Genomic DNA, 26,979 nt, shown 5'->3' on the forward strand with positions numbered 1-26,979 from the left:
TTTTGGTCTCTAGATTCTTGAATTGTACACTTTGCTGTTGTAAAATGCAATTTTCACTTTGTAGGAACAATAAAATTTATAAACACTTTTTTTCTTAATAAGTCTCGGAAGCCTAAAAATCCTAGTCTCCGGTTTGAAACCGGGCTGTCACAACCTTTACACATTTTCAAACTCTAATCAAGGCTATTAGTTTTGAGTATGTATGTTTTGTTAGTGTCATATTTGAAAGGGTTAGGGTTAGGGTTGACCTAACCCCAGAGCTAACCTAACCCTAACCCTAACCCGCCAATAAAGGTGTACTGGCACTGTTTTCGGCCCACGGCGCCCTACTGACGTTGTTTGTGCCATTTGGTTTCTGTAGTGTAGTGGTTATCACGTTCGCCTCACACGCGAAAGGCCCCCAGTTCGAACCCAGGCGGTCACAACCTTTACACAAGACTTTTTAAAAAGTCTTAGAAGCCTAAAAATCCTAGTCTCCGGTTCGAAAACGGGCTGACACAACCTTTACACAATTTCATACTCTATTTAAGGGTAGTAGTTTTGAGTATGTATGTTTTATTATTGTCTTATTTGAAAGGGTTGGGGTTGACCTAACCCCAGAGCTACTGTAACCTAACCCTAAGCCTCCAAAAATGACAGTTAAAGGTGTACTGGCTGTGTTTCTGCCCATGAAGCCCTCCTGAAGCTTTTCATCTTTTACACTCTAATCAAGTGAAGTAGTTTTGTTTATGTACATTTTGCCTGTCTAATATGTAAAAGATTTTAATATTGTAGTTTTGGTCCCTAGATTCTTGAATTGTACACTTTGCTGTTGTAAAATGCAATTTCCTCTTTGTAGGAATAATAAAATTTATAAACACTTTTTTCTTAATAAGTCTCGGAAGCCTAAAAACCCTAGTCTCCGGTTTGAAACCGGGCTGACACAACCTTTACACATTTTCAAACTCTAATCAAGGCTATTAGTTTTGAGTATGTATGTTTTGTTAGTGTCATATTTGAAAGGGTTAGGGTTGACCTAACCCCAGAGCTAACCTAACCCTAACCCTAACCCTCCAAAAAATGATAGTTAAATGTGTATTGGCAGTGTTCTTGGCCCTTGGCGCCCTCCTAAAGCTTTTGTGCCATCTGGTTTCCGTAGTGTAGTGGTTATCACGTTCGCCTAACACGCGAAAGGTCCCCGGTTTGAAACCGGGCGGAAACATGTTTTCATTTTTTACACTCTATTAATGTCATATTTGAAAGGGTTAGGGTTGACCTAACCCCAGAGCTAACCTAACCCTAGCCCCCTAACCCTAAGCCTCCAAAAATCACAGTTAAAGGTGTAGTGGCAGTGTTTCCGCCCACAGCGCCCTCCTGAAGCTTTTCATCTTTTTCATCCGAGGTCTCCGGTTCGAAACCGGGCGGAAACATTGTTTTCATCTTTTACACTCTAATCAAATGCAGTAGTTTTGTTTGTGTACATTTGATCTATCTGATATGTAAAGGATTTTAAAATTGTAGTTTTGGTCCCTAGATTCTTGAATTTTACTCTGCTGTTGTAAAATTATAAAGTTCTTTTCTTTAAAAGTCTTAAAAGTCTCCGGTATGAAAACTGGGCGGAAACAACCTTTGCACATTTTCATAATCTAATCACGGGGAGTGATTAGATTAAAATGCAATTTCCTCTTTGTAGGAACAATAAAATTTATAAACACTTTTTTCTTAATAAGTCTCGGAAGCCTAAAATCCTAGTCTCCTAACCTAACCCTAAGCCTCCAAAAATGACAGTTAAAGGTGTACTGGCTGTGTTTCTGCCCATGAAGCCCTCCTGAAGCTTTTCATCTTTTACACTCTAATCAAGTGAAGTAGTTTTGTTTATGTACATTTTGCCTGTCTAATATGTAAAAGATTTTAATATTGTAGTTTTGGTCCCTAGATTCTTGAATTGTACACTTTGCTGTTGTAAAATGCAATTTCCTCTTTGTAGGAACAATAAAATTTATAAACACTTTTTTTCTTAATAAGTCTCGGAAGCCTAAGAATCCTAGTCTCCAGTTTGAAACCGGGCTGACACAACCTTTACACATTTTCAAACTCTAATCAAGGCTATTAGTTTTGAGTATGTATGTTTTGTTAGTGTCATATTTGAAAGGGTTAGGGTTAGGGTTGACCTAACCCCAGAGCTAACCTAACCCTAACCCTAACCCTCCAAAAAATGATAGTTAAATGTGTATTGGCAGTGTTCTTGGCGCTTGGCGCCCTCCTAAAGCTTTTGTGCCATCTGGTTTCCGTAGTGTAGTGGTTATCACGTTCGCCTAACACGCGAAAGGTCCCCGGTTCGAAACCGGGCGGAAACATGTTTTCATTTTTTACACTCTATTAACGTCATATTTGAAAGGGTTAGGGTTGACCTAACCCCAGAGCTAACCTAACCCTAGCCCCCTAACCCTAAGCCTCCAAAAATCACAGTTAAAGGTGTAGTGGCAGTGTTTCCGCCCACAGCGCCCTCCTGAAGCTTTTCATCTTTTTCATCCGAGGTCTCCGGTTTGAAACCGGGCGGAAACATTGTTTTCATGTTTTACACTCTAATCAAATGCAGTAGTTTTGTTTGTGTACATTTGATCTATCTGATATGTAAAGGATTTTAAAATTGTAGTTTTGGTCGCTAGATTCTTGAATTTTACTCTGCTGTTGTAAAATTATAAAGTAGTGTAGTGGTTATCACGTTCGCCTCACACGCGAAAGGTCCCCGGTTCGAAACCGGGCGGAAACATATTTTCATCTTTTACAATCTATTACTGTCATATTTGAAAGGGTTATGGTTGAAACAACCTTTACACAATTTTAAACTCTAATTAAGGGTAGTAGTTTTGAGTATGTATGTTTTGTTATTGTCATATTTGAAAGGGTTAGGGTTGACCTAACCCCAGAGCTAACCTAACCCTAACCCACCAGAAATGACAGTTAAAGGTGTACTGGCAGTGTTTTCGGCCCACGGCGCCCTACTGACGTTGTTTGTGCCATTTGGTTTCTGTAGTTTAGTGGTTATCACGATCGCCTCACACGCGAAAGGCCCCTAGTTCGAACCCAGGCAGACACAACCTTTACACAAGACTTTTTAATAAGTCTTAGAAGCCTAAAAATCCGAGTCTCCGGTTCGAAAACGGGCTGACACAACCTTTACACAATTTCATACTCTATTTAAGGGTAGTAGTTTTGAGTATGTATGTTTTATTATTGTCTTATTTGAAAGGGTTGGGGTTGACCTAACCCCAGAGCTACTGTAACCTAACCCTAAGCCTCCAAAAATGACAGTTAAAGGTGTACTGGCTGTGTTTCTGCCCATGAAGCCCTCCTGAAGCTTTTCATCTTTTACACTCTAATCAAGTGAAGTAGTTTTGTTTATGTACATTTTGCCTGTCTAATATGTAAAAGATTTTAATATTGTAGTTTTGGTCCCTAGATTCTTGAATTGTACACTTTGCTGTTGTAAAATGCAATTTCCTCTTTGTAGGAATAATAAAATTTATAAACACTTTTTTCTTAATAAGTCTCGGAAGCCTAAAAACCCTAGTCTCCGGTTTGAAACCGGGCTGACACAACCTTTACACATTTTCAAACTCTAATCAAGGCTATTAGTTTTGAGTATGTATGTTTTGTTAGTGTCATATTTGAAAGGGTTAGGGTTGACCTAACCCCAGAGCTAACCTAACCCTAACCCTAACCCTCCAAAAAATGATAGTTAAATGTGTATTGGCAGTGTTCTTGGCCCTTGGCGCCCTCCTAAAGCTTTTGTGCCATCTGGTTTCCGTAGTGTAGTGGTTATCACGTTCGCCTAACACGCGAAAGGTCCCCGGTTTGAAACCGGGCGGAAACATGTTTTCATTTTTTACACTCTATTAATGTCATATTTGAAAGGGTTAGGGTTGACCTAACCCCAGAGCTAACCTAACCCTAGCCCCCTAACCCTAAGCCTCCAAAAATCACAGTTAAAGGTGTAGTGGCAGTGTTTCCGCCCACAGCGCCCTCCTGAAGCTTTTCATCTTTTTCATCCGAGGTCTCCGGTTCGAAACCGGGCGGAAACATTGTTTTCATCTTTTACACTCTAATCAAATGCAGTAGTTTTGTTTGTGTACATTTGATCTATCTGATATGTAAAGGATTTTAAAATTGTAGTTTTGGTCCCTAGATTCTTGAATTTTACTCTGCTGTTGTAAAATTATAAAGTTCTTTTCTTTAAAAGTCTTAAAAGTCTCCGGTATGAAAACTGGGCGGAAACAACCTTTGCACATTTTCATAATCTAATCACGGGGAGTGATTAGATTAAAATGCAATTTCCTCTTTGTAGGAACAATAAAATTTATAAACACTTTTTTCTTAATAAGTCTCGGAAGCCTAAAATCCTAGTCTCCTAACCTAACCCTAAGCCTCCAAAAATGACAGTTAAAGGTGTACTGGCTGTGTTTCTGCCCATGAAGCCCTCCTGAAGCTTTTCATCTTTTACACTCTAATCAAGTGAAGTAGTTTTGTTTATGTACATTTTGCCTGTCTAATATGTAAAAGATTTTAATATTGTAGTTTTGGTCCCTAGATTCTTGAATTGTACACTTTGCTGTTGTAAAATGCAATTTCCTCTTTGTAGGAACAATAAAATTTATAAACACTTTTTTTCTTAATAAGTCTCGGAAGCCTAAGAATCCTAGTCTCCGGTTTGAAACCGGGCTGACACAACCTTTACACATTTTCAAACTCTAATCAAGGCTATTAGTTTTGAGTATGTATGTTTTGTTAGTGTCATATTTGAAAGGGTTAGGGTTAGGGTTGACCTAACCCCAGAGCTAACCTAACCCTAACCCTAACCCTCCAAAAAATGATAGTTAAATGTGTATTGGCAGTGTTCTTGGCGCTTGGCGCCCTCCTAAAGCTTTTGTGCCATCTGGTTTCCGTAGTGTAGTGGTTATCACGTTCGCCTAACACGCGAAAGGTCCCCGGTTCGAAACCGGGCGGAAACATGTTTTCATTTTTTACACTCTATTAACGTCATATTTGAAAGGGTTAGGGTTGACCTAACCCCAGAGCTAACCTAACCCTAGCCCCCTAACCCTAAGCCTCCAAAAATCACAGTTAAAGGTGTAGTGGCAGTGTTTCCGCCCACAGCGCCCTCCTGAAGCTTTTCATCTTTTTCATCCGAGGTCTCCGGTTTGAAACCGGGCGGAAACATTGTTTTCATGTTTTACACTCTAATCAAATGCAGTAGTTTTGTTTGTGTACATTTGATCTATCTGATATGTAAAGGATTTTAAAATTGTAGTTTTGGTCGCTAGATTCTTGAATTTTACTCTGCTGTTGTAAAATTATAAAGTAGTGTAGTGGTTATCACGTTCGCCTCACACGCGAAAGGTCCCCGGTTCGAAACCGGGCGGAAACATATTTTCATCTTTTACAATCTATTACTGTCATATTTGAAAGGGTTATGGTTGAAACAACCTTTACACAATTTTAAACTCTAATTAAGGGTAGTAGTTTTGAGTATGTATGTTTTGTTATTGTCATATTTGAAAGGGTTAGGGTTGACCTAACCCCAGAGCTAACCTAACCCTAACCCACCAGAAATGACAGTTAAAGGTGTACTGGCAGTGTTTTCGGCCCACGGCGCCCTACTGACGTTGTTTGTGCCATTTGGTTTCTGTAGTTTAGTGGTTATCACGATCGCCTCACACGCGAAAGGCCCCTAGTTCGAACCCAGGCAGACACAACCTTTACACAAGACTTTTTAATAAGTCTTAGAAGCCTAAAAATCCGAGTCTCCGGTTCGAAAACGGGCTGACACAACCTTTACACAATTTCATACTCTATTTAAGGGTAGTAGTTTTGAGTATGTATGTTTTATTATTGTCTTATTTGAAAGGGTTGGGGTTGACCTAACCCCAGAGCTACTGTAACCTAACCCTAAGCCTCCAAAAATGACAGTTAAAGGTGTACTGGCTGTGTTTCTGCCCATGAAGCCCTCCTGAAGCTTTTCATCTTTTACACTCTAATCAAGTGAAGTAGTTTTGTTTATGTACATTTTGCCTGTCTAATATGTAAAAGATTTTAATATTGTAGTTTTGGTCCCTAGATTCTTGAATTGTACACTTTGCTGTTGTAAAATGCAATTTCCTCTTTGTAGGAACAATAAAATTTATAAACACTTTTTTTCTTAATAAGTCTCGGAAGCCTAAGAATCCTAGTCTCCGGTTTGAAACCGGGCTGACACAACCTTTACACATTTTCAAACTCTAATCAAGGCTATTAGTTTTGAGTATGTATGTTTTGTTAGTGTCATATTTGAAAGGGTTAGGGTTAGGGTTGACCTAACCCCAGAGCTAACCTAACCCTAACCCTAACCCTCCAAAAAATGATAGTTAAATGTGTATTGGCAGTGTTCTTGGCGCTTGGCGCCCTCCTAAAGCTTTTGTGCCATCTGGTTTCCGTAGTGTAGTGGTTATCACGTTCGCCTAACACGCGAAAGGTCCCCGGTTCGAAACCGGGCGGAAACATGTTTTCATTTTTTACACTCTATTAACGTCATATTTGAAAGGGTTAGGGTTGACCTAACCCCAGAGCTAACCTAACCCTAGCCCCCTAACCCTAAGCCTCCAAAAATCACAGTTAAAGGTGTAGTGGCAGTGTTTCCGCCCACAGCGCCCTCCTGAAGCTTTTCATCTTTTTCATCCGAGGTCTCCGGTTTGAAACCGGGCGGAAACATTGTTTTCATGTTTTACACTCTAATCAAATGCAGTAGTTTTGTTTGTGTACATTTGATCTATCTGATATGTAAAGGATTTTAAAATTGTAGTTTTGGTCGCTAGATTCTTGAATTTTACTCCGCTGTTGTAAAATTATAAAGTTCTTTTCTTTAAAAGTCTTAAAAGTCTCCGGTATGAAAACTGGGCGGAAACAACCTTTGCACATTTTCATAATCTAATCACGGGGAGTAGTTTTGATTATGTATGTTTTATTAATGTCATATTTGAAATTGTTAGGCTTAGGGTTCACCTAACCCCCATCCCCCTAACCCTAACCCTCGAATAATGACAGTTAAAGGTGTACTGGCAGTGTTGTCGGCACACGGCGTCCTACTGACAGTTGTTGAGCCATCTGGTTTCCGTAGTGTAGTGGTTATCACGTTCGCCTCACACGCGAAAGGTCCCCGGTTCGAAACCGGGCGGAAACATATTTTCATCTTTTACAATCTATTACTGTCATATTTGAAAGGGTTATGGTTGAAACAACCTTTACACAATTTTAAACTCTAATTAAGGGTAGTAGTTTTGAGTATGTATGTTTTGTTATTGTCATATTTGAAAGGGTTAGGGTTGACCTAACCCCAGAGCTAACCTAACCCTAACCCACCAGAAATGACAGTTAAAGGTGTACTGGCAGTGTTTTCGGCCCACGGCGCCCTACTGACGTTGTTTGTGCCATTTGGTTTCTGTAGTTTAGTGGTTATCACGATCGCCTCACACGCGAAAGGCCCCTAGTTCGAACCCAGGCAGACACAACCTTTACACAAGACTTTTTAAAAAGTCTTAGAAGCCTAAAAATCCGAGTCTCCGGTTCGAAAACGGGCTGACACAACCTTTACACAATTTCATACTCTAATTAAGGGTAGTAGTTTTGAGTATGTATGTTTTATTATTGTCTTATTTGAAAGGGTTGGGGTTGACCTAACCCCAGAGCTACTGTAACCTAACCCTAAGCCTCCAAAAATGACAGTTAAAGGTGTACTGGCAGTGTTTTCGGCCACAGCGCCCTTATGAAGCTTTTCATCTTTTACACTCTAATCAAGTGCAGTAGTTTTGTTTATGTAATTTTTTCCTATCTCAGATGTAAAAGATTTTAATATTGTAGTTTTGGTCTCTAGATTCTTGAATTGTACACTTTGCTGTTGTAAAATGCAATTTTCACTTTGTAGGAACAATAAAATTTATAAACACTTTTTTTCTTAATAAGTCTCGGAAGCCTAAAAATCCTAGTCTCCGGTTTGAAACCGGGCTGTCACAACCTTTACACATTTTCAAACTCTAATCAAGGCTATTAGTTTTGAGTATGTATGTTTTGTTAGTGTCATATTTGAAAGGGTTAGGGTTAGGGTTGACCTAACCCCAGAGCTAACCTAACCCTAACCCTAACCCGCCAATAAAGGTGTACTGGCACTGTTTTCGGCCCACGGCGCCCTACTGACGTTGTTTGTGCCATTTGGTTTCTGTAGTGTAGTGGTTATCACGTTCGCCTCACACGCGAAAGGCCCCCAGTTCGAACCCAGGCGGTCACAACCTTTACACAATTTTAAACTCTAATTAAGGGTAGTAGTTTTGAGTATGTATGTTTTGTTATTGTCATATTTGAAAGGGTTAGGGTTGACCTAACCCCAGAGCTAACCTAACCCTAACCCACCAGAAATGACAGTTAAAGGTGTACTGGCAGTGTTTTCGGCCCACGGCGCCCTACTGACGTTGTTTGTGCCATTTGGTTTCTGTAGTTTAGTGGTTATCACGATCGCCTCACACACGAAAGGCCCCTAGTTCGAACCCAGGCAGACACAACCTTTACACAAGACTTTTTAAAAAGTCTTAGAAGCCTAAAAATCCTAGTCTCCGGTTCGAAAACGGGCTGACACAACCTTTACACAATTTCATACTCTATTTAAGGGTAGTAGTTTTGAGTATGTATGTTTTATTATTGTCTTATTTGAAAGGGTTGGGGTTGACCTAACCCCAGAGCTACTGTAACCTAACCCTAAGCCTCCAAAAATGACAGTTAAAGGTGTACTGGCTGTGTTTCTGCCCATGAAGCCCTCCTGAAGCTTTTCATCTTTTACACTCTAATCAAGTGAAGTAGTTTTGTTTATGTACATTTTGCCTGTCTAATATGTAAAAGATTTTAATATTGTAGTTTTGGTCCCTAGATTCTTGAATTGTACACTTTGCTGTTGTAAAATGCAATTTCCTCTTTGTAGGAATAATAAAATTTATAAACACTTTTTTCTTAATAAGTCTCGGAAGCCTAAAAACCCTAGTCTCCGGTTTGAAACCGGGCTGACACAACCTTTACACATTTTCAAACTCTAATCAAGGCTATTAGTTTTGAGTATGTATGTTTTGTTAGTGTCATATTTGAAAGGGTTAGGGTTGACCTAACCCCAGAGCTAACCTAACCCTAACCCTAACCCTCCAAAAAATGATAGTTAAATGTGTATTGGCAGTGTTCTTGGCCCTTGGCGCCCTCCTAAAGCTTTTGTGCCATCTGGTTTCCGTAGTGTAGTGGTTATCACGTTCGCCTAACACGCGAAAGGTCCCCGGTTTGAAACCGGGCGGAAACATGTTTTCATTTTTTACACTCTATTAATGTCATATTTGAAAGGGTTAGGGTTGACCTAACCCCAGAGCTAACCTAACCCTAGCCCCCTAACCCTAAGCCTCCAAAAATCACAGTTAAAGGTGTAGTGGCAGTGTTTCCGCCCACAGCGCCCTCCTGAAGCTTTTCATCTTTTTCATCCGAGGTCTCCGGTTCGAAACCGGGCGGAAACATTGTTTTCATCTTTTACACTCTAATCAAATGCAGTAGTTTTGTTTGTGTACATTTGATCTATCTGATATGTAAAGGATTTTAAAATTGTAGTTTTGGTCCCTAGATTCTTGAATTTTACTCTGCTGTTGTAAAATTATAAAGTTCTTTTCTTTAAAAGTCTTAAAAGTCTCCGGTATGAACATTGGGCGGAAACAACCTTTGCACATTTTCATAATCTAATCACGGGGAGTGATTAGATTAAAATGCAATTTCCTCTTTGTAGGAACAATAAAATTTATAAACACTTTTTTCTTAATAAGTCTCGGAAGCCTAAAATCCTAGTCTCCTAACCTAACCCTAAGCCTCCAAAAATGACAGTTAAAGGTGTACTGGCTGTGTTTCTGCCCATGAAGCCCTCCTGAAGCTTTTCATCTTTTACACTCTAATCAAGTGAAGTAGTTTTGTTTATGTACATTTTGCCCGTCTAATATGTAAAAGATTTTAATATTGTAGTTTTGGTCCCTAGATTCTTGAATTGTACACTTTGCTGTTGTAAAATGCAATTTCCTCTTTGTAGGAACAATAAAATTTATAAACATATATTTTTTTAAAAGCCTCAGAAGCCTAGAAATCAAAAGTAAAAATATGCATATTTTGGTGAAGTAATCCTGCCAGACCTTGACTACATGGAAAAATTGTTTTACTGCAAAAGAATTGGCCAAAGTCCATTTATTCAGTATCCAGTCTTTTACACTGTCAACTGCCATTAAAAAGGGTGAGAAAACTAAAGATCAACACACTTAAAAAATAAAAATACATACTTTTTTAACAAGTAATCCTGCAAGATTTTGACTACAATGGGTAAGAAACCTAAAAATGCACAGTAAAAATACGCCAGTTTTGGGGACGTAATCTTGCAAGACCTTGACTACATGGAGAAATTGCTTTACTGCGAAAGAATTGGCCAAAGTCCCTTTATTCAGTCTCCAGTTTTAGTATTACACTGTCAAAAGTGACTGAATATCTCATAATTCCCCTTCTCTACTGCCCATCTCTCTGTTTCCATAATATAGAAAGGAGATGCCTGAAACTCCCTCCAGGTTATCTGTCTCTTCATGACATTATTCTCATACAAGGAGAGAACTTTTGCTGGGCAGTATTTGTATTTGCCAACAATATCAGAGAAGCCAGTGTGTATGTGAGGTCTGTTTCAGTTCTTTTCGGCAGAAGCCACACCTGCCTCCTGTGGATGGAGATGCAGGAGGAGGTTCAGGCTCAGTTCTTTTTCTTTTCTGGTGCCCTTTCTCCTCCACCTTTTCTTTTGGTAGCATCCAGTTCCCGCTGAAAAAAGTTGCAAACTGCATTTTGGGATTAGTCAGACCTTCTGCAGCATAGGTTTTAAAAACCCTCGTGGAGCAGTAAAAGTACCTGATGGGAGAAGTGTAACGAGGAACCATTGTTGTGGTACCTCGATTTGCGCTGCCTACAAGAATGACAGGTTTTTGTCTGGATCTTCTTTTGTCCCTCCCACTGCCGCTGTCAGAAAGTTGTTGTGTCACTTGAACTGTTTCTGGACTTATATTCAGAGAAGTGGTGTTCAGCTGGTGGGAAATGTGTAAATTGGTTGTGGGGTGCAATAAACTGTTCGGGTCTATAAAGGACTTGTGAACTAGAGCTGCATACTCGTGATCCACAAGCCTGAGCATGTCCTCCTGTCCCTGGTATTTGGTCAGCAAGTCGTCGATGACCCTCCTCATAGGAGCTGGCCAGCGCCTGTGGTCCAACACGAAACCCCTTCCTCCTGTCTTTACAGCTCCAGGGCGAGTAGGAGTTGGTGAGGACAGCAGCGAAAGAGGTGGTGGAAGAAACGAACAAGAACAACAGCAAAAGGTCCCGCAAGTAGTTTTGGGCCAGTTAAACACATTCATATACTAAAGTACATATACTTTAATCGGTCCCATGGGTGCCAACACAGTTCCACTGACGCGTGTCAAGGTCTTAAATAAAAAAATTGAATTAACAGATGGTTTAACATTACCAGGACAATTATTTAGCTAAAATAGGACACTTATCTCCCCTCTACTTCTGAACCCTCTTGGACAGGGGATGTAGACAGTGATGACACTGTGGCAGATGCTACAACAGAAAAGGTTGTGACTCATTTATTTTGGATATAGAGAATCTGGTGTTAGTAGAATATCTCACAAACACGTTACTTTCCTTGTTTCTTTTCACTTGTAACAACGTAAAAGTACCTGTTTACTGCATAAACATCAAACATTTGGTTTCTTACAAATGTCTTTAAACATATAGCGTCTTAAATGAATAAATGCGTGAATAGAAATGTCAATGAGTAAACTACAGGAACAGATAGACACAGTCGGTGTTCAAAGCATTTCCAATAACAACATGTCTACTTAAATGACTTTACTGGAGTACTGCTACTCCATTCTTATAGCTGACTGTCCGTGTTTGTTGTTTATTACTTGACTACTGAGCTCGGTTGGCGCCTTCGTCCTGCAACCTGGTTCAGCACCGCCGTGGCACACATTTTAATGGACGAGGAGGAGGCCCTCCTCGTCCAACCCACGATCCGAATGAACTCTAAATGAACGTCGTAACGAAATCCGCCATTACGTCGTTGTCGCTCACCAACTATTAAATAAAAACTTAGCGGTTGCCTCTGCGAAGTAGCGCGCCTGCGCTGACTAGCGGCCAAATGTATGAATACATCCGTAGCAAATCAGGACTACCATTGAAATGAATAGTAAACATGTTTAGGGAACTTCAGCGAAATGCGCTGTACGAGATTTATAGGGACTCGGAAAGTAAGTGCAGGACCATTGGTTTCCGTAGTGTAGTGGTTATCACGTTCGCCTAACACGCGAAAGGTCCCCGGTTCGAAACCGGGCGGAAACATCGTTTTCATCTTTTTTTATACTCTAATCAAGTGTAATAGTTTTGAATATGTATATTTTACTTATGTCATATTTGCAAGTATTGGAAGAATAGAGCACAGTCCTTTTATTCAGTACTCAGAGTTCAATTTCTGTATTACACTGTCAGTGGTCATTAAATAGCAGCAGAAATTGATCTTGTTCTTTTTTTAGACAGTAAATTTAGTTTACCTGACAAGGCTAGCAGAATAGCAAGTGAATTTTAGCTCTAGCCGTATGGACACAACCTAAAATCATTTTCTCTTTTCCTAATGCTGCTGGGTTTTAAACTTCACCCTGTTCTTGTAGAGGTAGTTTGGGAAGATGTGTTTAATTTAAACTTTTCTTTAAGATGCTGACGGTAAAAGACTAAAAGTGACGGTGATGCTATGCTAAGATTTGATTGGTGTTGTTTTCGCCTTGTTCAGCTCTGTTTTGGGTTTTTGTTACTTCCCATTCAGTTTCCTATCTGTTTTAGTTCTGTTCAGCTTATCTCCTGGTCATGTGTTTCACCAGCTGCAATCAGTTTGTCATTTGTCCCTGTATTTAAGCACCAGCACTCACCTGTTCTAGTTGCCAGTTTGTTTTGTGTCTTGAACACGCAGTCCAGCACTTAAGACCAAGACCATGTCTTATTCTTATCCTGAATAAGTTTTTTGTTGATGTGTGTTTTTGACTCCTGCTCCTGACCTGTTTGTTGAGCCATGCCTGTACCTTAACCAGTGCCATAGTGTGTTCGGTACACAGTATCAGTACACAGTACACAGTATACCTATTTAAGACAGATACCTGTTTAAGACCAATTCTGATTAAACCCTCTGAACTTTATGCATTGTCTCTGCTGTGCATTTGGGTCCAACACTCAGTGCCAGTTCCTGACAGGTGTGAAGCTGAAGAGTGACAGGCCCTGCTGACACACCCCTGTCTAATCACAGTTTGGCATGACGTCACATTCAATTAGATAACATGAGATTAGCTGTGCTTAGATTTTAAACTTTTTCCATCCATGAATATAACAATCTTGGAAATTGTTAAAGAGATCTTTAACATCTCTTTATTTATAATATTTCATATTTCATTACATAAAAATGTGTAACAAAAATATTATACCCAATAATTGACAGAGTGTTAATAATAACAGTGTTTTATTTGCTGAGTTTAGCAACTGTACATGTGACTCCTTCCTGAGAATACTGCTCACCTGAGAGGAGAGGGAACAGTGGAATAGAGAAAAATAGAGGGGGAGAAACAGACCTGATGAAGGAATGGATAACAGTGAGAAATATTAGACATGTATGGGTGATGGAGTAGAAGGAGAAAAGATATAAATAACTTTAGTGAAGGAAGATATAAATATGTAGGAAGAAATCTGTGAAGACTGAATGGGGAAAATAGAGAAGCATATTAAATTGGACATAAATACTTTAAATCATAAACCCTATTAACAAGGCATGTGCACTAGTCCTCAACCCACAGCAAGTCCTGGGTGTGAATCTGTTACTGGGTTTAAAAGAGTCACACTTCAACTTTACAGATGGTGTAAAAACATATTAATATTGATAATACTTCAGTGTTTGAAAATCCAGTCTCCATAAACTCAAAGGAAAATCTGAGTAAGGGATGTAACTGAAATGTTGTACAGAATGTTTAGATTTAGACTGAGACTAATTTAATGGAAGAAAATGAACATGAAGCATTAATATAACCATTATGACTCTTTAGCAATTACAATTAAATGTGTTCTGGTAGTTTGTTTGGCATTTGGTGGCCTCCTGAACAGAACACTTAGCGCATCCATTGCAACCCACCCCTTAAAAAACCTTCCCTCTCCTCAGTTCATCTCTGTCACCTATTCACTAATCCACATCTCAAAATTGTTTTAAAAATATAGCTTCCCTCTAACTATGATGTTAACTTAAAAAGTGGCCTGTGGCAGTTTTATATTTTTCCATAAAAAGACTTTAAGTTTGTTCTTCAAAAGTCAGTTTTCATATTATGAGCAGCTGTGCTGTAATTCATTAGTATATCAAAGTACAGGAGGAAGACTGAAAAACTGCCACAAAGACATAGTGTAAGAGTCAAGGCTAAAAAAAAATAATAATTGTAATAATTACATAAAAACATGTGTAAAGAACATCATCTTCATTGTCCTCCTCACGCTGGCTCATCTTTTCCAGTTGTTACATCCTGCATGAGGGGTGCACAAGTCAGGCGTGTATATGGAAAATCTTGGCACATCCATTCACCAAAACATGTCTGCCATTCTTCAAATGAGCCACTAAGATCGCTGCTTAAGTCACTTAAAGCGCAGTAATGAATGGTCTTTGAGAATATGTAATTGCAGAGAAGATTGACTCTCTGGACAAAAAAGAAAAATGTAACAATGCAAAACAACACAACACTGACTGAAAATTTGCTTCTTCGATAGAGAAAATGAGTCTTGAGCATCTGAAGAGAAGATGGGGCTGAATGTTTTAGTCGTGTCGGCTGTTCATCAGTTAATTTGCTGGAACATCAGCGGTGTTCAACTCAATGTACTCCTCCTTCCATGATTGGCTATTGCACCCTGCCTCCATAGTAACAAAAACTCTCTCCCACAAACCCCCGTGCTTGATTGAATCCTGGGCTAATGTAGGCGGGTCTGAGTGATCATCTTCAGTCGTGATTGGTCAATGACGTCCAGCAAGTTCTTGGCATCAACTGCTAGAGCGTGAGCTGCCATTAGCATCTGTTTCTTGTAGTCTTTTTGTAAACTGCGCAGAAAACAGAAGACAATTATTATTAGAACCATGTCTGTAAACCAAATATACGCAGGGTCTATGTATGCGTACCTTGTCATGACATACTGCTGGGCCAGTTTCATCTTTGCTATTAACTCTGCCAGGTCAGAGTTGAGCAACTTCTGAGCCATCTCAATCTGTAAATCAAAAATAAAGAACAAGTGAAAAATGACTATGAACATTAGTTAAACAATAATTCTGTCCAGGAAGATTTTTGAAACAGTGGCCAAAGCATTTACACCAAAAAACATTATTCCCACAAAACAACCAGCACAATAAAACCTTGTATGTGAAGCTCAGACCATTGTCTATTCGATTTACTTACGCTCTACACCAGTGAGGACTATGTAATATGTCTTCTTAGGTTATAGGATCTTCACCCCTTCCACCACATCTTTGCACCATGTTGTGTGACAGTAATCATCATCAGCATCTTTTTTCTGCCTATGTGTTTACCTCTCTGTGTGTGCTGGCTGGCAGCACAGGAATTGTCTCATCCACTGTTGCTAGTAGTGTCCTTAGTGCGAGACCCACCTCCTACCAAACACAACATTTTTATAAAATGCAGTTTGTGACTGCCTGCATTCTACAGGCGGTAGACCACACATCTAGTTTAAGAGTTTGAGTGTAAACCCTACCTTGACCATTGGGACATACTCCTCAGGAGCTGCAGGCTGAATCCTGTTGGACATCTCAATCACAGCTTTAACCAAGCCTGTGACATTTTCGTAAACTTTATCATTTGAACGATCCAAGTTGGCGGTGGGAGGCGGGCTGATCTCCTGAGGCTGCAGCTGGGACAGCAAGAAGACAAATATGTTGCCAGCTCAACTTGGGACTGTATTTACACTAGAACGACACTAGGGGGCAGTATTTGTTCATATCAACTATTCACAAAGCAAAAGATTTCCTCATTCACAGTCACACATACACATACACACTCTCATATAGACAACTTTCAGATGACCTCTGGTTGTTACTACCTACAAGCCTTTACATACCTCAGCTATTCTACAGTGACAGATGACTGTAGATTAGTGTTATGTTAGTGTAGAGTGGCCTATGACCTGTTAGTGACACAAATCTCTAAGGATGATGTTAACAAGTGATCAGTTTACTATGCTTCTAATTATCTGTACTACTATATTTTTAATACTTTATTTTTTCTCACCAGAAATATTTCCTGCAAGTTGCATGATTATAATTGTCATTTTAAAGTTAAACTCAACCAAATAATAAAAGAATCCTAATTAGTAGGTAACGTATGTATTTGTCTTTCTGGCATACAAATAAAATTATACTTTGCAATCTCTGGTGAAGGAAAAATAACTTGGCCTACTGTGAGACTACTACGTCTACAGTGATAACAGACACGCACAGATCAGCTTACCCTCCACGGCTATGGGGAGGTAGAGTAGAGAAGTAAGGGAGGGGGAGAAGGACAAGGAGTGGGGGTTGGGGTGCAAAAGTGGATAAAATGTTTGACAAATGGATGGTGAATTAATGGATGCATAACAGGAGAGAAACAGGAAATTGAACAAAAGCGAATGAGAGGATGTTATAATGATGGGGAGGGACAGGGAGTAAAAAGGGGGAGGGGGAGACAGCACGTTAGGACAAAGCCAACCACACGCAAGGCATGACATGGCAGAGCATGCAGCCCATCAGCACAATAGAAACAGTTCAAGTGAAATAAAAACTATGAGCCAGCGTGAAGGAGGAATATAATTAAAATAAAGCAAATCTGCTAAGATGTTTTATCACCTGCGTGAACAAAGACCGAACACATACCTTCACCCCCTCATTGTAGCTGTCCACAGGGCAGAGACTGGCCACGTTGCCGAGGTGGCCTGGAGCTCCAGGACGGGGCGGCTTCTTAGGAGGGGCCACGTGTTCTGGAAAACATGAGCATTACATTGTTGCTTGTATGGCATGAATACAAATACTTGGATCAAATCCTTGGGAGATGTTGGCATGTGACTTCTTACCTGGCTTCCCTACAGGCTGGTAGATATGATGACTTCCACCCTGTGCGAAAAAAAACCCACACTTCTTTAATAATGGAGAGTAAGACTATTCTCTTCAGAAGTGTCAGTGTGTAGACGATCATTGCCCTGCAATAAAGTGACTTGAAGACATTCTAACCATCACTAACAGAAAGATGAGGCACTGCATTTCTTCTGGCTTTGAGGATCCCTCTGTGGTCATGTGGTTGGAGTGTGGGCAGTACCCTTCTTGGCACATAGACTTACTTATACTTTCTCTCTCTCTCCACCACCCTGCTGTCTCAGTGCTTTTCTCTACCTCTGTCCTGCCACTTTTTTAGCTTTTTACTATACTGTTTTTCTATCTTACCCTTTCTTTGTTTATCTGAGCTTACCTTGTCACATCAGTGTCTTTTTTCCTCTGAAAAGCTCATCCATCTTTGTTCTATACCAGTAAACTAACTAACCAGTGACCTGCTTTAAGCAGGTACCAAGTATGAATGTATAAACAAAAGGTTTCTACACATGCATTATGCAGCCACTTACCGGTGTTGGTAGTGAGCCATCCTCTCGGTCGATGCTTCCTCTGCTGTTCCTGGACTCTGTCTTCTGCAGGAAACACAAACAGACACACATTTAATGGAGAACTTCACATACAAAGACTTCACAGTTACTTTCTTTATCATAAACTATAGAGGTTTAAATTCCATAGACGTTCCATTGGATAAAAAACATAAACAATCAACAATCAAGCACAGTAAAAGGTCAGGTGCTAATGTACGACTTCATCTCCACCCATGATAACATCGTCTGGCATCAGCATCATAAACTGAGTAAAAAGTCAGAGTCCAACACAGATAAATGACTGCAGTCTGTTCACACCAGTCACCCTGCAGAGGGAGTCAATGTTAAATCATGCTGCTGAAAACAGGACCGCTGCGTATCCCCCTCCCTCTTTGTCTGTTCAGTACCGTTTTGGTGAAGCATGCCTTGAAGAGATGCATCCTGGGAGAATAGTGCCTGAAGAAGACGGGATGAGGAACGCAGAGGGGGGAGGCCATCGAAAAGAGGGCAGAGATAGAGGGCAGAAAGCACGAGAAAGAGAGACAGAGATGGAATCACAGGAAAATCGAAGTCATAGAAAGGACAGACTGAAGAGTGACAGAGAGAGCGGGAGAGTGTCTGCAGACACTGAGAAACATGAATTAACAGAAGAATTGAGTCAAGAAAGAATGGAGCAAAACGTCAGGACAGAGGGTGAGAAAGTTTTTCCACAGCAGGAAAAGCTCCACTGAGCCACAGAGGCTAGATTCTGAAGAAAAAGTGTCCAACCACCTCAGTCTCCCCCTGTTCCTCCTCCCACTGTTTCCATCTCCGTCTCTCTTCATTCCTCTCTTTCCCTCTCTCTCCCTTTGATGGGTGAGTTCTCGCTTGTTCCTCCCTCCATTCCTTCTGCCAGTCCCACTTCCTTCCTCTCTCCATCTGTCCTTGTTCCAATGCTACTTTCCTCCTCACTCTTTTCTTTCTCTTGGTCTTTGAATTCAGTCACTTTTGCTAGATCCTTTTATTTATCACAGGTTTTGAAACCAAAACCTGTGATAAATAAAAGGATAGGCCATTCCAGCCTATCACTATGCAAAATTATCTCACTATACAAAATTCTATAACACATTCAGAATTAAAAATGCTTCTTTCTACTAAATCCAGACTTCATTTGACTCACTTTTAAGTACAACAGACATAACTTATTTTTTATTAGATGTGTATGTGAGACACATTCATTGCTACTTGAAGCAACTTTCAAGTGATCGTACATATGTACTGGACTGTGTAGTGACATGTAGTGATGATATCAATCATAGACAATCAGCTTCTCTCAGCTTGGTGACTGATTCATGTTGTTATATAACTTAGTTCACTGATAGGTTACAGAAAGCTACACTGACAGATTTTCATTTGTTTATAAATCTCACTGAAAGTTTCTCACTGCCAATCTTTGTGGTTAAATAAGCCAAGTGTCATAACTGATTGTTAGTGATAGTTCAAACTGTGATTCTTTTCCCAGTTACTGCACCCACAACATTATTAGATCAGAACGACATTAGCAGACACTTTAATTTACCACACTGACGTAGTTTGTATGAACAGATTTGCAGTTTTAAAAACGGGGAATGGAAAGAAATGCAGCGCTTACGCATTAGTCCCGCTATGAGCTATCACGTGTCAGACTGATAACAGGTCATTCAACAGACACAAGTTTCCTCTTACTCATCCATTTTGCACATCCAGTAGTGACTTGGAGCAGCTGAGGATGACCTTCTGAGGAATGTGACAAACAAGTCTTACAGTCTGCCTTTCAAACGTGGCAGACTAACGAGTAAATGCATGTCACTCTCCTAAGACTGGTCAAGTGCTTTTCTCTTTTTGTGTTTCTTACTCCCTTTCATTCCTGGCTCAAAATTAAACATTAAAAAACAGCCTGACCTGAAAAGAGCAGAAAAACAGACTTGTTTTTTGATTTTGGTTCCATTTGGGGATGTTTTAGTGTCTGAGGAGATAAATCAAGCAGCACTTAGCCATTTCAATCACATGATCTTGAGTTTATGTGGCAGCAAAGATGCACAGAGAGAATAACAGTAAAAAATTGTTTGTCTAATTGTTGAATTTTGCTAAACAACACCATCCTGAAGGCACATTCTGAATAATAAATAGACTCAACAATGTTTTACACATATAAACAAAGAGAAATGTACCAATGAATAGGGAGTCATCATATCAACTACAGAGATAACAAGTGCACAGGTATTTTTCCAATAATATGTTCACACACAATACCTGAAAATTACTGCCTGGGTATGAATTTTTCTGTTTGCATGTGTGTATTTGAAATTACCATGAAGCTCTCCTCCTGCTCCAGCCATCTCTGGTCATCCTCCATCTGCTGTTGCTGCATCATCAGCCTCTCCTCCATCATAGCTTGGCCAACACATCCACCATCCTGTGGAAAAAATAGCTGCTTACATTTGTTTTTACATTTTTGTAGTTTGCTTTCATTTTTATGCATATTAACGTGCAACAGCAGTGAAGTGCATATATTAAATGTGATTAAAGTGAAATTATGACAATACATTTCAGCAAAGTGTGGCATTTGTGGTTCTATATTGAAAAAATACCAACTGTGGCAGAAAATTTGAAAATGTCTGCTCTTTTTATTTCAAGTGTGTTTTTTGTGTCAAAGGTCCTTCACAAAACTGTATGAGTGACGTATGTGTACCTCGATGTTCGGGCTCCACAGAGCAGTGTGTTCAGGTCTGTGTTGATTCCAGGAATCAGAAGGAGGGTAGCTGCCTCCTACTCCTCCAACACCACCATGGGCTGATGGCTGGAGGTTGACAGACAATCAGAGACAGTATAAAAATGTTAATTTAATGAAGTATTTGTAACATAATTACTATGTAAAGCATAACATTTGTTGATATAAACTAGTTAGTATAATAGTTACTAATAGTTCTACATTTATTTATTATAACAAATATATATATAATAATCCAGTGTGCAAATCACAAACCATCATAATGCGATGTAGCTTTATTTAAATAGCAGTGAGCACAGGGGAGAGAGAGCAGTCTAAAGCCATAAGTGTGTGTGTGTGTGTGTGTGTGTGTGTGTGTGTGTGTGTGTGTGTGTGTGTGTGCTTGTGTGTGTGTGTGTGGCTTTCAGCACTACAGGAAATGCCTGCTGTCTGCTAGGTTTATGAGAAGAGAAATAGCTGTACTGCAAATCTGTCTCATTTTCACTCACTTCACATTTCTCTTTCTGACAGTGACACAAAGAGCACACAGACACACACTAACTGTCTTTCAAAGTCATCTATCATCTTAATCATCTCAAATTAGAGACCAAGTAAACGTGAAAGAACCTGAGCAGAGCTCTGGAAAAGTCCAGCGCTCTAGGATGGAAAGATTGAGATGTTTTGTCTGGTTTTGGAACAGCATTCCTACACCAGATACACCAGATTTGAGAAACGTGATGCTAAAATACATTTACTTTGCATCAAATTAAAATGTACACCAGACATGGCAGCTTCTGAAATCTTCGACTAGACTAGAAGACTATTTAAAATACTGATGCATCCAATATCTGATGTAATTATATAGTTTTTAATCAGTGTATATCTATTTTTAAATGATTTATGCTGTTTATTCCTAAATTCCTCAGATTGTTGTGACTGGTTGTAGGATTGTGAGTTTGCCTTACTGGAAAGTGGTTGTGTTGTGGGCTGAAGTAGCCTTCACTGGATCGAGGACTCGGGTAACCAGGTCGACTGGGCTACAAAAAAGTTTTTGCCTGTTTACACATATATGTACTGTACAGATAAGAGAGAGAAAGAGAATGAACAGCATTTTAAGGAAGTTAATGAGTCTTACTTTAGGTGGTGCTTCGTCAGACCCTCCAGAGTCCCAGGACACGGTGACTTGTCTCCTCATTTCCATTCGAAGTCTTTCTTCCTGTTGAAGCTTCTCTTCCTCCAGAATGGTACTACAAAAATGACAAAAACAGGGAGATTTAATGCTCAAATATTTCTTAAAATAGGACTTGTTTTAATATATTTTAAAACTCTAGAAGCTTAAATATTTATTAAACAAGAATAAGCAGTGAAATCTAAAGAGTGTTTTCATCAAGAGCTGAACTACTAACAGTCTCAGAGACAAACAAACTGCTAAAGGAAACTGTATCTGTATGTATTTGAATTCCATAAGTGCGATTAGTATCATCACATATAACTTCATATCACAAAATTACTTATCAAATATTGTGAGTGCATCTCTAGTCACACTGACCTGAGTTGTGTTTTGAGTTCAGTGAATCGTGGCCGCTTGCTGGGGTCGTACGACCAGCATTTGGTCATCAGACTGTAGAGTGTGGGTGGACACTGAGGAGGCATAGCCAGTCGCTCACCGTTCTCTATCCTCCCAATCACATCATTGTTCTTCACCCCCTGGAAGGGCTTGATGCCATACATCAAGATTTCCCACATACACACGCCTACAGCCAGACACAAACAATCAAACAAAACAAATCACACCAGAAAGCTAATAAAAACACAGATATATACAGACGTCAAACCCAAGCAGCTTTGCAAAAACAGAGTATGGAAAAGGGATCACAACTAACCAAACATCCAGACATCACTGGCAGAGGTGAATCTTCTAAAGTTGATAGATTCAGGAGCCATCCATTTAATAGGAAGTTTCCCTTTAGAAGCTGAAAAAATAAATACACACAATACAATGACTTGCATAGTTGTATTTACCTACAAATAAGTTACACCTATCTTTTTACATATTTCTTTTATTAAAACTCTGCACAATATTACACACACAATTACTTTTACAGTTTTATATTCTTATGGACAAAATTACTTAAACATAAAACTATAGATGAACAGAGGAAAAACAGACAAGTGATGTCTGTTGTGCAGCAGTGTGCAGTAGCAGTATGAAGTCAGTAGGTGGCAGGAAAGTATAAGCTACTGCACAAACAAATGTGAACAAGAGCAGAGCATTGGAAATGACACTGGCACTAGAAATAAAGACTGGTCTCTAGAGCTTTTTTGTAGCAGATGTAGCGGTTCCTTTCTACTTTAGTTTAGGGTTTTATCAACATTCTTCTTTTGGTCTCAAACACACAAAAATGGTGAATTTCTTTCATTTCTCTCAAAACTGTTTCTCTTGAATCTCTGTTCCTCTCCTGATCCATTACCTTTGTAGTACGAGCTGTCCTCCATGTATCGTGACAGACCGAAGTCTCCAAGCATCACACAGTCCACTGAAGAGACCAACACATTGCGTGCAGCTATATCTCTGTAAGTTAAATATCCATTTGGTTTACTCTCAAACACGTGCTGCATTTAAGTACCTGAAGTCTAAATAGTTGTTATATTGTCCCTGAACTTTGACACAGAACACGAATGATCAAAATGTACTGTTTAAACGTTTACTGTGTACTTGTTACCTGTGTACAAAGCGTTTGCTCTCCAGATAGGCCAGGGCTGTACTCAGCTGGTAGGCAAACAAAATGAGAGTGGCCAGGTCCAGACTGTACTTCCTCACTTGTAGGAATGAGCGCAGCTGTAGACAGGGAGAGAAAGATAAACAGAAACACAATGGTACAGAGTGTTGTACACAGGAAATGACACGCACAGGGCAGAGAGAGCCTGAATCATACCTCTCCAAGAGTACAGAGCTCCATGATGATCCACACCGGGTTCTCTGTGATGACTCCGATCAGTTTGACAATGTGAGGGTGGTCAAACTGCCGCATTGTCACTGTGTGGACAAGGAATGCATGATAATGCAAACATAAAAGAACAAAATGTGTCACAGATGTTTCAGGCTGAAATACTATACTGTGGTCTTACATGCTTCTTGTAGGAACTTTTCCCTGACACTGTCCGATGTACAGTTCTTACAGGTTTTAATAGCAACAGCCAGAGATGGTTTATCCTGCAGACAGTATAGGAACAAGACAGCAGAAAACACCTTTAAATTTACATGTGTGAGGATGCAGACTTGGTAATAAACATGTTTTAATTGCACAGTTTGACTGCATTAAAGTGAGAGTGTATTTTTACATACCGGGCTGTTGTAGATTCCCTGATGTACATCTCCAAATTGACCCTCTCCTATGCATCGACCAAGTTCTATCCTGTCTCTTTGAATCTCATAGTCCCGAGCTGAGATAGGAGGACAATAGACAAGACTTGGTTTTGCTAAAGCAATTGTAATATATAGAAATACCATCTTGACTTGCCATGCACACCGCAAGACAAAAATGATGACAAATATTAATTAATATCTAACCTAAAATGTTTGGCAGACATGGGCTTCAGTTTTAGCTAAATGATTTGTTTTCATAACTGATATCCACAGGGCTTTGATGTCAATATTTCTGCCTTGTTGAAAGGTCATGAAACATTTCCTCTGAGGTGGAAGAATGTCAGCTGCAAACCAGCTGCCAATAAAATTAAATTCATGAATTTATGTAGGGCACTGAGCATCAGGAACTTGTAAATGTTACCTGTGTGTTGAGCAAAACAAGCTTTCCACACACATACCAGGGGCAAAACACATCCACCAGAAAAGATTTACAGCCATTAATCTATACTGAATGTCACTTGCAGGGAATCAATGGATGCTTGAACTTACAAACACCACAGAGAACTCAAACAAAACACATTGCCATGACTATAAATCACAACAGTAAAAATGTCACAACCAACATGATGGTGAAATAAGCCAATAAACAAAACAAATAACTGTGAGATGGTTTATTCCAGATGCCTGGAGAGGCTTCACGTTCCCAAATAATGAAGTAACATCTTGCATTGTTTATGCATTGGCTCTCCCTTTCCTTTTCAATTCCATACACAAACACAAACAACTACAGCCGAAAAGGAGCCTGGATCAAAGGTACATTCTTTGTATTTTGACTCTGCCAGGACATAAAGTACTAGTGCAATGCAGCTGGGTTTACTGGTTCTCAATAAATTAAATGACAAAATAACTTGAAGTTATTAAGGATCAGTTCCATTTGTATACATTACTAGTTGAGGGCCTGGCAAAGGAAAATACATTAAAGCCGAACGAACAGATTGAGAGAGGCAGCCAGTTTTACCTTCAACTACTCCATAGCTCACTGTGTTGGCGATGGGAGAGAGAGAAAGACAGATGAAGAGTGGGAAAAAGCCCAACAGCTGCTTTAAGACTGAACATAGCTCACACGCACACGCACACGCACAAACACACACACGCACGCACGCACACAAACACACACACACACACACACACACACACACACACACACACACACACACACACACACACACACACACACACACACACACACACACAATACACTAACTTAATGTAAATTAATGTTTAATTAACTTAATGTTAAACATAAAGCAAGAGGGCCCTGGACACACACACAGAATCACATAGAAAACAGAAGTCTCCAAATGTATTCAAGAGAAACTGGAGACCAAAAACAGAAAACAAAAGAAGAATAGCAAGAAAAGCAGGACAACCAAATACTACAGAACTACAGAAAGACAAAATGCAATGAAATGTGAACAGTTCTAACAGGTCAAATCATTCATTAACAATAGAAGAAAATCTACTACTACTGCCCAACAAACCAGCACATTCAAGCTTTGCCAAACATGGATGGATTTAACAGATGCCCGTTAACACCGTGTAAACACAGTAGTTCATCCCTCTCTGTTTATATAAAAACTAGCCTGAAGATAATAACCCCCCCAAAAAAAGTAGTTGAATGCATTTCTATGGTTTCAAATCTGAACGTGCTTGAAATGAACGAAATGATTCACACTCAGTAGGTAGTAGGTAGTCAGTAGCTTCAAAACTAGCAGTTTTTTTCTTTACAGTGCAAAGGAAGCTCACTCACTTATTTAGTATACACGTTTTAGGTGGTAGATAAGGAATATGTCACTTACTGGAGGGCATGGTGTACGTGTCCTCTTCATCAACTATCTCAGCATAGTCATCAGTCTCTGAAGTAGTAAACATGAGAAGAGTCAGACAAAAGCAACACAAAACAGGCAAGTAACGGCACAGTAACACAAATACGCATACAAAGCCATTATGTATATGTTGCTTATTTCAGCTTTCTACACAAAAAAACATTAAAGCAGCTAATTCTTCAAACTAACTCCATTTTAATTATTCCCTCTCCAAACCAACACCCCGTGGATCCTCTCTCTCTCTCTCTCTTACACACACATTTGCTGGGCAGTGTCAGCTGTACAAGTGTTATGCATATCTGTCTGTGTAGAAGCAGCTGGGATTCAATGAGTAGCTGTGGTGGTGGAGAATAAACGGACAGAGTTTAAGGGAGACGAACAGAAAACTAAACATAGAACAGAAAAAACATCAGGGTAGAAGAGAGAGACAGACAAGTGAAGGAGAAGCAGATGGTAGTGTTTAGGTCAAAACCTGTGCAGTATCAGAGAGACAGAAAGGGAGACGGGGACATGGTGTTGGTGAGGAGCCAAAGAGAAAAGAGGGGAAGATGGGCTGAGTCTATGCTAACCAGATGGTGGTGTTTAAAATAAAATCAGCATGCAGACTCAGCTGTTGGAAACAAGAGTCAAACATCTGCTGTCCCTTGCAGCTCTGCTCAGGATTTATCAAGCTCTGTGGGAATGTGTCAATAAATGTAGTGGAAATACTTCTGCTAAGCCGGTGACTATAGCCTGACATATAGTGCAGTGTTGACGAAAGCGCTACCGGCTGCTTTAGCTCATAACTGTATGTCTGCCAATGCAAATAAAACCGAAATGATTTCAATGGTATTTGTGAACAATACGACTGTTTAAAATGTTCTTTTATGCTTATTGGTCACGGGTTTAGTAAACAGGTTTACCACACTCATGTCTTTGCAGTAATCACACTGTAACACTGTATTTCATGGGAAAACAGTAGACAGTCCAGGCCCTGCCTACCAGCACCTGCAGGTTTTCTCTGGGCTAAACAGCTCACATTTCATTCCTTGTCAGGGTAGTCATCTGCACTTGCTTTCAGTTTTTATCTTGATTTACGTTTTACATAAGAATGAAAAACACTGAAAGCTATTCTAAAAATATCATCAGAAGAGCTGGAATAAAAGCACAGCATCACTTAGTCTGGTGCTGCTATTAAAGTGATTATTGAACATTTTAGCAAA

The 26,979-nt window shown here is 39.7% G+C and overlaps 2 protein-coding genes and 8 non-coding genes across 21 annotated transcripts in view; 8 read left to right on the forward strand and 2 right to left on the reverse strand.

Annotated features, from left to right (window-relative positions):
* The first annotated feature begins 1,128 nt into the window (after positions 1 to 1,128).
* Positions 1,129 to 1,201, forward strand: trnav-aac (transfer RNA valine (anticodon AAC)). Its single transcript has one exon. It is a non-coding gene; the product is annotated as a tRNA-Val (tRNA).
* Positions 1,202 to 2,263: 1,062 nt separating this feature from the next.
* Positions 2,264 to 2,336, forward strand: trnav-aac (transfer RNA valine (anticodon AAC)). Its single transcript has one exon. It is a non-coding gene; the product is annotated as a tRNA-Val (tRNA).
* Positions 2,337 to 3,783: 1,447 nt separating this feature from the next.
* Positions 3,784 to 3,856, forward strand: trnav-aac (transfer RNA valine (anticodon AAC)). The gene has a single exon. It is a non-coding gene; the product is annotated as a tRNA-Val (tRNA).
* Positions 3,857 to 4,918: 1,062 nt separating this feature from the next.
* On the forward strand, positions 4,919 to 4,991 carry trnav-aac (transfer RNA valine (anticodon AAC)). The gene has a single exon. It is a non-coding gene; the product is annotated as a tRNA-Val (tRNA).
* A 1,454-nt stretch (positions 4,992 to 6,445) lies between these two features.
* trnav-aac (transfer RNA valine (anticodon AAC)) lies at positions 6,446 to 6,518 on the forward strand. Its single transcript has one exon. It is a non-coding gene; the product is annotated as a tRNA-Val (tRNA).
* A 604-nt stretch (positions 6,519 to 7,122) lies between these two features.
* On the forward strand, positions 7,123 to 7,195 carry trnav-cac (transfer RNA valine (anticodon CAC)). Its single transcript has one exon. It is a non-coding gene; the product is annotated as a tRNA-Val (tRNA).
* Positions 7,196 to 9,270: 2,075 nt separating this feature from the next.
* Positions 9,271 to 9,343, forward strand: trnav-aac (transfer RNA valine (anticodon AAC)). Its single transcript has one exon. It is a non-coding gene; the product is annotated as a tRNA-Val (tRNA).
* Positions 9,344 to 10,253: 910 nt separating this feature from the next.
* LOC121202620 (uncharacterized) lies at positions 10,254 to 12,276 on the reverse strand. Of its 3 annotated transcripts, XM_055513031.1 has the most exons (3): positions 11,215 to 12,275; positions 10,960 to 11,067; positions 10,254 to 10,872 (listed from the first exon to the last, which is right to left on the reverse strand). In XM_055513031.1, the coding sequence occupies exons 1-3, from the start codon at positions 11,457 to 11,459 to the stop codon at positions 10,710 to 10,712; spliced, it is 516 nt and encodes a 171-aa protein (XP_055369006.1). In that variant the 5' UTR covers positions 11,460 to 12,275; the 3' UTR covers positions 10,254 to 10,709. The 3 variants fall into 3 exon arrangements, with proteins under 3 accessions (XP_055369006.1, XP_055369005.1, XP_040928955.1); XM_055513030.1 differs by having other exon boundaries at positions 10,254 to 10,889; positions 10,960 to 12,276; XM_041073021.2 differs by having other exon boundaries at positions 10,960 to 12,273.
* Positions 12,277 to 12,377: 101 nt separating this feature from the next.
* Positions 12,378 to 12,450, forward strand: trnav-aac (transfer RNA valine (anticodon AAC)). The gene has a single exon. It is a non-coding gene; the product is annotated as a tRNA-Val (tRNA).
* A 1,145-nt stretch (positions 12,451 to 13,595) lies between these two features.
* Positions 13,596 to 26,979, reverse strand: part of ptk2aa (protein tyrosine kinase 2aa) — a 38,876-nt gene continuing 25,492 nt past the window's right edge. For 7 of the 10 annotated variants that reach the window (XM_055512855.1, XM_055512854.1, XM_055512851.1 and 4 more), the window contains 20 exons: positions 25,751 to 25,807; positions 24,910 to 24,930; positions 23,871 to 23,968; positions 23,654 to 23,738; positions 23,461 to 23,561; positions 23,248 to 23,363; positions 22,996 to 23,096; positions 22,408 to 22,497; positions 22,074 to 22,278; positions 21,660 to 21,771; positions 21,490 to 21,561; positions 20,507 to 20,614; positions 20,126 to 20,230; positions 17,779 to 17,841; positions 17,236 to 17,275; positions 17,039 to 17,142; positions 15,886 to 16,041; positions 15,704 to 15,784; positions 15,299 to 15,384; positions 13,596 to 15,220 (listed from right to left, as the gene is read on the reverse strand). In XM_055512855.1, coding sequence (XP_055368830.1) covers positions 15,094 to 15,220; positions 15,299 to 15,384; positions 15,704 to 15,784; positions 15,886 to 16,041; positions 17,039 to 17,142; positions 17,236 to 17,275; positions 17,779 to 17,841; positions 20,126 to 20,230; positions 20,507 to 20,614; positions 21,490 to 21,561; positions 21,660 to 21,771; positions 22,074 to 22,278; positions 22,408 to 22,497; positions 22,996 to 23,096; positions 23,248 to 23,363; positions 23,461 to 23,561; positions 23,654 to 23,738; positions 23,871 to 23,968; positions 24,910 to 24,930; positions 25,751 to 25,807 — 1,928 coding nt within the window. In that variant the 3' untranslated portion in view covers positions 13,596 to 15,093. The remainder of the gene's footprint in view (positions 15,221 to 15,298; positions 15,385 to 15,703; positions 15,785 to 15,885; positions 16,042 to 17,038; positions 17,143 to 17,235; positions 17,276 to 17,778; positions 17,842 to 20,125; positions 20,231 to 20,506; positions 20,615 to 21,489; positions 21,562 to 21,659; positions 21,772 to 22,073; positions 22,279 to 22,407; positions 22,498 to 22,995; positions 23,097 to 23,247; positions 23,364 to 23,460; positions 23,562 to 23,653; positions 23,739 to 23,870; positions 23,969 to 24,909; positions 24,931 to 25,750; positions 25,808 to 26,979) is intronic. The other 3 variants (XM_029166761.3, XM_029166760.3, XM_029166759.3) reach the window with 1 other exon arrangement.

This window comes from Betta splendens, chromosome 11 (assembly GCF_900634795.4).
Source record: "Betta splendens chromosome 11, fBetSpl5.4, whole genome shotgun sequence".
NCBI classification, from domain to species: Eukaryota; Metazoa; Chordata; class Actinopteri; order Anabantiformes; family Osphronemidae; genus Betta; species Betta splendens.

Coding starts and splice junctions, on each gene's coding strand:
- LOC121202620 (XM_041073021.2), bottom strand. CDS start 11,459: ATGAATGTGTTTAACTGGCCCAAAACTACTTGCGGGACCTTTTGCTGT. Junction 10,873..10,959: donor CGTTACACTTCTCCCATCAG/GTACTTTTACTG, acceptor AACTTTTTTCAG/CGGGAACTGGATGCTACCAA.